This window comes from Homarus americanus, unplaced genomic scaffold (genome assembly GCF_018991925.1).
Source record: "Homarus americanus isolate GMGI-L3 unplaced genomic scaffold, GMGI_Hamer_2.0 scaffold57980, whole genome shotgun sequence".
Lineage (NCBI taxonomy): Eukaryota > Metazoa > Arthropoda > Malacostraca > Decapoda > Nephropidae > Homarus > Homarus americanus.
In genome coordinates this window covers 20,245,448-20,254,178 of record NW_024716703.1, presented here as the reverse complement: position 1 = coordinate 20,254,178, position 8,731 = coordinate 20,245,448, and the positions used below count along the sequence as shown (strand labels likewise).

At 46.1% G+C, this 8,731-nt stretch overlaps 1 protein-coding gene across 1 annotated transcript; it reads left to right on the top strand.

Moving 5' to 3' along the window:
- The first annotated feature begins 5,810 nt into the window (after positions 1-5,810).
- LOC121858409 (proline-rich receptor-like protein kinase PERK2) lies at positions 5,811-6,509 on the top strand. Its single transcript, XM_042354856.1, has one exon. It carries the CDS (start codon positions 5,811-5,813, stop codon positions 6,507-6,509), a length of 699 nt encoding a protein of 232 aa, XP_042210790.1.
- Positions 6,510-8,731: the final 2,222 nt, after the last annotated feature.

Below are 8,731 nucleotides of genomic sequence, written 5' to 3'. Positions count from 1 at the left end.
GAACACATGAGAGGGGCTGTGATGGCCGGGAGCGGAGGTGGTAGGGTGGGGGCTGGCACTACCTGGCTCCCTTAATGGAGCCAACTTGCCTGACTGCGTACAGTGCATCCCCCTTAATTCGCTGCTGTACCAACTCCGCTTAATGCTACTCCTACCTCCCTTACCAGGGATCAGACAACGCGCGCGCGCACATACACACACCACCTCTCTTGCCAACGATCAGCGCAACGTACATGTACACATATCCGCACCGCCTCGCTTAACAACGTTCATCATGTACACGAGGATCGACTCTCACGGGACAGATCCGCCAGAGAACTGACTCACAAGTGAAGTGAATCAGGTAAACTAGTTCTCTAATCAACGGACTCAAATAAACTGACCTGAGTTAATTGACCAGGTCCTTAGGTTAGCTAGTACACAGATAAACTAGGTTTCAAATGAACTGACTCTCAAGTGAATTATATCACCTAACTGTCCCCCACTGTGTGACCCAAATAAACTGTAACTCATCGTAGTACATTTGCTAAGTTTTAAGATGAGCTAATACTCTACAGCACCACCACACTCTACAACACCGCCACACTCTACAACACCGCCACACTCTACAACACCGCCACACTCTACAGCACCGCCACACTCTGCAACACCACCCTCTGGCACCGCCACATAAACACCTCCCCCTTTCTCCTACAGCACACCACACTCCTTTCCCTCCACAACTGCCCTCTACAGCACCCTCCCTTTGCCACCCTTCCCCACTCTACAACTGCCCACAATCCCCCCTTCCATCACCTCCCACACCACCACACTCTACAGCACCACTCCCACCTCTACACCACCACAATCTGCCTGCCACACTCTGCTTTATACACACTCCCAACTGCCACCTCTATAGCTACCACACTCAACAGCACCGCCACACTCTACAGCACCGCCACACTCTACAGCACCACCACACTCTACAGCATCGCCACACACTACAGCACCGCCACACTCTACAGGACCGCCACACACTACAGCACCGCCACACTCTACAGCACCACCACACTCTACAGCACCACCACACTCTACAGCATCGCTACAGATATCAACTCTGTTAATGGTTAATGGTAAAAAGCCCCCAGCTTCGGTTAGCGTCACTAAATGGTGACTAAATAACTGCTTCAATGGTTAAGGAGAAATAACAGCAATACTGTATATTCCTTCCCTTGTCACTCCCCTATTGAACTGATAAGATATACACTAACAACTGACAATACAGGTCACCAATACTCTTAAATGTTTTTGGATCCATTAAAAACCTAGACAGAGTTGATGACTCCTTTGTAGTATTAAATAGTTTCTGTATCCAAGAAACTGCCGGTGACATAGGGAAGCCTGTCTCGTGAGGAAGCTAAAAGTCAGAATTTTCTTATTTCATTTGTGAGACGGTGACTGGATTGTGTTTGTCTTGGAGAGTCTATATAGACCAAGCAGCTCTTAGCTCTTCCTCACCCCACCGGCCCAGCTTAATTGGTGGTTGTCCTGTTGATCACGGAGTCAATTTAATGTTTGCGACCCGTATACATTATATATATATATATATATATATATATATATATATATATATATATATATAGAGAGAGAGAGAGAGAGAGAGAGAGAGAGAGAGAGAGAGAGAGAGAGAGAGAGAGAGAGAGAGAGAGAGAGAGAGAGAGAGAGAGAGAGAGAGAGAGAGAGAGAGAGAGAGTCACATATACAAGGATAATTAATCTGCACAAGTAAGTACACATACCAAACACACAAACAAATACATACCTATATACACATAAATACACACCAGACACAAGACTTCCGCCTGCATCACCACCTAACGCAGCAGGCCCCCTCACTCTCCCCAGCCGGAGAAAGAAAAAGACCCCTTCAGTGGGCAGACTCCGGTGTAGGTATAGGTAGGCAGTTCGCGCCCAAATGACCCCTTTATCTGTTATTAATACCGCGGGGTGGAGGGTTTTATGGCAGTCATCGATTGTGGCGCCACATTCATAAGTCTGGGTGAGGTAGTGGCCCGGGGTGGTGAGGGAGGCCCTTACACACACCGTAAAGAATACCTCTAATGAACCGAGGTCTAGCTGGTCACTCTCCCCCAGTATACCCACACGCCTCCTCATCTTCTCCCACAACCCTGGTCTGGTTTGAGGGGTCGAGATAGAAGGAAAGAAAAGAGGGAAAAAAAGAAAGAAGGTCAGGAAGAACACGGGAAGAAGGCAGGTTGGCAAGGAATGGTAAAAGGAAAATAGGGGTATAGAAGGAAACGAAAAAGCTGTAGGAGAAGGAAAAGATGAGAGGGATGAGGGAGAGAAGGAAAGGGAGGCAGGGAGAGTAGGAAGGAAAAAAATGGGTAGTGAGGGAAGGAACTAAGAAAAATGGGTAGTGAGGGAGGCAAGGAAGGAAAAAAGGAGATAGTGAGGGAGGGAATGAAGAAGTAGGAAGAGAGAGGTAGAAAGTGTTAGGAAAAGAAGGGAGGACAAAGGCAATTGAAAATATCTGACCGTCTCCTTGCACTACACAAACACACAACAGTTAGAACGCTACAAACACTACCAGTCACGTCCCACTCTTCCAATATCATACACAGTTAGAATATCACAACTTCTCTCGCAAGAACCACGTACAGTATGGAGGTTAATATGCTCGTAAGGGTATAAGGAAGTTAATGTGGTAAACTTCCTTTCTGGGCCACTGATGGTGTGGATGCTACTGGAAGGCACAATAATCTGGAGATCACTGCCCGATTCCCTCTCTCGTTATTTCTGTGTCTCACCCAAGTATGTGTCTCAGTTGTAAAGGCCAGGGACTTAGGGATATGAACCCCTTGCCAGCCTAATCAGGATCTTATAAAAGGAAAAGGAAAGTCAAGAACCATGTTTATCTGAGGGATAACAAACAACCGTTCGAGATGGACATCTCTTTACTGTGAAAATAACACAAAACTCTGACACCACTCACACAAACATCAAATAACAATTACGGGAGTCAAACAATTACTGGAGTCAACGATTAATGGAATCAAACAATTACGAGAATCAAACAATTGCGGGAGACAAACAATTAATGGAGTCAAACAATTAATGGAATCAAACAATGAAAAGATATTTCCTACGGCGGCGGCCCGGTGGAAGGTTCAGTAGAGCTGGGATCCGCTCTCAGGGGGAAGGTCAAGGCAGCTTTCTCAATTGGCGTCGGCGTTGGCGGGCGAGGTCTTGCCACACAGGAGAATCGCCAGGGCACGGACGGTGGAGAGGGTGTGAAGGATGTGGCGATGACGTGGCAGCCGCGGTAGCAGCTGGAGCAGGTGACCGGAGGTTGACAGTCGAATAGTGAAGGTCTGGGGAATCAGCCCACGAGCCCAGGACACATCGGAAGAGAACAAAACCAGAATTTGAACGAGCAGCAGGGAAGTGCAGCTGTGGTGCTAGCTGGGTAGTGTCTGATCTGTGTGTCGAGGCAGCAGTCACGTTCTCACCTCCGTCTACCCCCGTTCCCCCCATGTGGGGGACGCGAACAAGCAAGTGGGCGGCGAATAACCATCCTGGTCGTTACAGCCCTGACATCAGTCTTTTTCTCTCAGTCTCAATAATTCTTCAGTGTCTGTTTCTCTCTTTGTATCTCAACTCTCTTTTTTTCCCCTTCCCTTATCATTCTTCCTCTCTGTCCATGTATTTCTCTTTCCCAATCTCTTTTTATCTTTACCTACATTTCTTTCTCTCTTTCTCCCTCTCTGTCTGACTGTCTCTCTGTCAGCGAGTCTCACTTCTATAAAGCCATCAACAAACAATACGTCAATAAATGCAGTTGTGAGAGTGCAAGGTGTGAGTGACAAGTGATCCCTACATATAGTTTCTTCAGTTGTTAGCCTGTACATTACAGTGTTAGGTTGTGTGACAGGTATGGTGGACGTTGGCTTAGCCTGGAATCAGTCTGTTGTGGGTTACAGTATGAACAGCTTCCCCGCCTACCCGTGGCGGCTGATCCAGACAATAAATTGCCTTAACCTTTTTATTTTTATTTTTGGGAAATTAATGAAACTAAAAGTCTTATATAAACGACGTCCACTTTGAACCTTTTTGGGGATGTATGTTTTTTTAATTATGTCATGTTGGTTCAGCATCTGTGTATACACTTTCCCTGTTCACTATTTTTTCAGTATTACTTTCATTTGTATTATGAAGGGCAAAGGAGTGGTGTATATTTATAGAGTAGCCAAGAATAAAGATCAATCCGTATAAGATTGTCATATCGTCTTCGAGAATACCAACCGACACATTAGCTGGTTCAGGGATGAATTAATTATACATAAAAGACTTAGTTTGCGCACTGTGCTTGTATGTGAGGGTAGCTACACGTACAGAAACACTCAGTATAGTAAGTGAAACTTGTTTAAAGTTTTAGTTAGTGTTTACATCGCATGTGTTTACAACTGTATCTTAACTCTTTCACAGCCCAAGGCTAGGAAGTGATATTATTCTGGCTAACACCCAGGCACGTGCACAGGTAGGGCTCAGGGGGTCTCGAATTTAAGGAAGACTTTTTCACATAAATAATATATGAAGCTGAATTTAATTAACACTAACCAATTAATTTTTTCGGAGCCCGCCATGTTGTTTACCACCTCTGCCTTGTTTCTACTCATCCTTCGTATCACTTGCATTTTCACAACCATAGTTATGATTTTCTTAGTCACCTAGGCAGCTTTACGACCACTGTCAATTTGCAGTTCTATTTCCCACACAAGATGACCCTAAAATTTTCCCATAACACAAGTAGGAGACAGTAACAAAGGAGAGAGCACAGAGACAAACGACGAAAATTTTTGCGGGCTGTACATACAGTATATGGTGATGAGACGAGCGCCTATTGGCTTAGACGCCTTAGTCTCTTGGAGGATGTAAACAAAGGTGGTTGTAAACATGTTCATTTGGTCTTTACTATTTAATATTTGTCTTCTTTTTTACTGGTACAGTGGTACCATTATATTTTCTTAAATGACTGTTTGACATTGAGGATTTGTTTCATGACTGAAGCTGGTGAGTGTGATCACCTTTCTCTCTCAACAAGACGAAAATCTCACCAGAGCCAAAAAAAAAAAAAAAAAAAATTAACACGTTGTCCAAATTTTTCTCAAGTTTCTTGGTTAGTTTTTGTGAATCAACAAGGTTGATCAAACGACAAAACAAACACTAAACACTTTATGTGACTTTTTTCCGGTTTTGCTGTTTTTGAGGCAGTTAATTATAAGCCGCGTTCCAGCTCCGTTTGATGCCAGTCAGTAAAATGGACACGATTTCTGATCAAATTTATTTACACTTGTATCTGTGGTTATCGGGTATCCAACACACACACCCAGTTATGTTTTAATTAACTGTGTGTTTTCTCTCACTGAGGTAAAGGAGGGGTAAAATGCACCCAGTTATGTTTTAATTAACTGTATATTTGTCTGTCACAGAGTTAAAGGAGGTCAATAGAAAATCGGACATTCCCCATTTTATTTATATTCGAGAAATAAATAAATAAAGTCAGCTTCTAACTTCATACACACACACACACACACACACACACACACTTGTATTGATGAGTCTTATTAACTAACCTCTCGTACGTAACCCTTCGAATAAATGAAGACTCCTAGTGTTAGTGACCTCTGCTATGGGTGAGCTGGGCGCCTGCTGACCTAGAGTGGCGGTGCAGGTAAGCTATTGGTCGTCTATCAGCACTAATTGTTTAGCACATATTGGTATTGGGGAGAGGGGGAGTGGCCAGGCTTTGATATGGAGGCTCGACGTATACCGCGTCCTTGGTCATTGCCGCTCACTGTCCAGGGGCGTCCAACACAGCCACCGTTGGTCACTATCCAGGGACCTACACCACAATCACTGTCGGTCACTGTCCAGGGGCGTCCAACACAGTCACCGTTGGTCACTGCCCAGGGGCCTCCAACACAGCCACCGTTGGTCACTCTCCAGGGACCTCCACCACAATCACTGTCGGTCACTGTCCAGGGGCGTCCAACACAGCCACCGTTGGTCACTCTCCAGGGACTTTCACCACAGCCACCGTTGGTCACTGTCCAGGAGCGTCCAACACAGCCACCGTTGGTCACTGTCCAGGGGAGTCCAACAGTCACTGTCGGTCACTGTCCAGGGGCGTCCAACACAGCCACCGTTGGTCACTCTCAGGGACTTTCACCACAGCCACCGTTGGTCACTGTCCAGGAGCGTCCAACACAGCCACCGTTGGTCACTGTCCAGGGAGTCCAACAGTCACTGTCGGTCACTGTCAGGGGCGTCAACACAGCCACTGTTGGTCACTGTCCAGGGGCGTCCAACACAGCCACCGTTGGTCACTGTCCAGGGGCGTCCAACACAGTCACCGTTGGTCACTGTCCAGGGGCATCCACCACAGCCACCGTTGGTCACTGTCCAGGGGTGTCCAACAGTCACTGTCGGTCACTGTCCAGAGACATTTAGCACAGCTACTGTCTGTCACTGGCGGCCACTATTCAAAGGCGTCTTCCGCAGTCAGTGACTAAAGCAATGTGAATGTGTGTGTGTGTGTGTGTGTGTGTGTGTGTGTGTTTGTAAATGTGTGTGATAAATTAGTTCGTCTAGTCCTCCGTCTCGCACGCTACACGTGACCTGAGGCACAAGAGTCGAAGTTGTTGTTGACGTGAGCAGCAGCACCACCGCGAAAGACTATACCCTGCCCATCATCACAGCGCCTCCCTCCCCATCTTTGCCGGAACATCATGAAATGGAGCCAAAATACACAAAAGCTTCCAAAATCACCGCGCACATTTTTACGGGCTGGAATGGGAACAAAACATACCAAGTGAAAAAAAGGTCCCCCCCACCCCTCCAAAAAAGGGCCAATTTTCGGCAGTAAAGCATCCAATTAGCTGATAAAGCGCTGTGTGTGGTACTGGGCAGTGCTGCATGACACGGGGTAATCTGGAGCGTCATGCGATGTGGTCACATTATTTTAACGAAATGACTGATAATGTAGGCTCGGTGCGCCTGGCATGCGAGCTGCACCCACGCCAGCGAGTTCAAATATTCTCCCTAAACCAAATGTAATATCTTTGTGTTTTTTCCCTGTGTGTGTGTGTGTGTGTGTGTGTGTGTGTCATCCTACCGTTCGTGTACGTATGTGTAAAGATAAATATTTGACAATATAAGTGTCAATCCGCGTATTAAACCACACTTATCCACATGACTGTGTGTAACATTATCTACACAACTGCCACCTTCAGACAAGCCGAGGAAGTGCAAGATGAGTCAGCAAATGTCTGTTTACCTTTAGTCCTTATGGCGGACGGGGTTACTGAGGAAGTGACGTCATGCCGAGGCTTCCTTTCCTCACTCTCCCTCGCCTGATGGGTTAATTCTGTCTCCGTTTTTATGTCGTAAACGTTGTTCCATTTTGTCTTGTGTTAGTGGGGCAACGCCTGAAACAATAATCGTTATAATTATTATTAATTTTATTATTACAGGTATTACACTAATTATATTATTATTATTATTATTATTATTATTATTATTATTATTATTATTATTATTATGTTAAGTGTGAGTGTTAGTGTGAGCATCGGGCGTGAGTGATAAGTGTGAGTATTGAGCGTGGGAGATGAGTCAGAGTTGAGTGCAAGTGATAAGTGTGGGTGTTAAGTGTGAGTGTTAAGTGTGAGTGTTAAGTGTGAGTGTTTAGTGTGAGTGTTGAGTGTGAGTGTCGTCAGAAGCGTGCATTAACTCACTCTTATACCTGGGGTGGATGTCTTTCTCGTTACCTAGATGACGGGATCTCCCTTTGTTTTAGGAAATCGATGTTAGGCGCAGGAACCTCTCTGATATAGCTCCATTACTGTCATTCTGTCATTGTCTCCCGCTTCCTCTGTACTCTCTTTCATCCTCTTTCTCTCTATATATTTTTCTTTCTCGCATTTACTCCCTGCCTAACTAGCTGTCGTTCTTTTGCCCTCCACTCGTTCTGTCTGTCTGTCTGTCTGTCTTCCACTCTCCCTACTGTCTAAACGAGATATTGGTAACTCTTCGTGTAAATAAACAGATCGATATATTTGGTCTGGTCTGTCTGCTTCACTGACTTAATTAAATCACAGATATTACTGATATTGAAGCTGGTTAAATATCACCTTTTTGATATTCATTTAGTAGGTGCTGTTCACCAATGAGGTTGTTATTGTTCAACAGTGAGGGCGCTGCTGTTCACCACTGAGGGCGCTGGTGTTCACCACTGAGGGCGCTGCTGTTCACCACTGAGGACGCTGCTGTTCACCACTGAGAGCGCTGCTGTTCACCACTGAGAGCGCTGCTGTTCACCACTGAGAGCGCTGCTGTTCACCACTGAGAGCGCTGCTGTTCACCACTGAGAGCGCTGCTGTTCACCACTGAGAGCGCTGCTGTTCACCACTGAGGATGCTGTTGTTCACCACCGAGAGCGCTGCTGTTCACCGCACTGAGGCGCTGCTGTTCACCCCTGAGGACGCTGCTGTTCACCCTGAGGGACGACTGCTGTTCACCACTGAGAGCGCTGCTGTTCTACACTGAGAGCGCTGACCACTATGGACGCTGCTGTTCACCACTGAGGACGCTGCTGTTCACCACTGAGGACGCTGCTGTTCACCACTGAGGACGCTGCTGTTCACCACTGAGGACGCTGCTGTTCACCACTGAGG

Coding starts and splice junctions, on each gene's coding strand:
- LOC121858409 (XM_042354856.1), top strand. CDS start 5,811: ATGGAGGCTCGACGTATACCGCGTCCTTGGTCATTGCCGCTCACTGTC.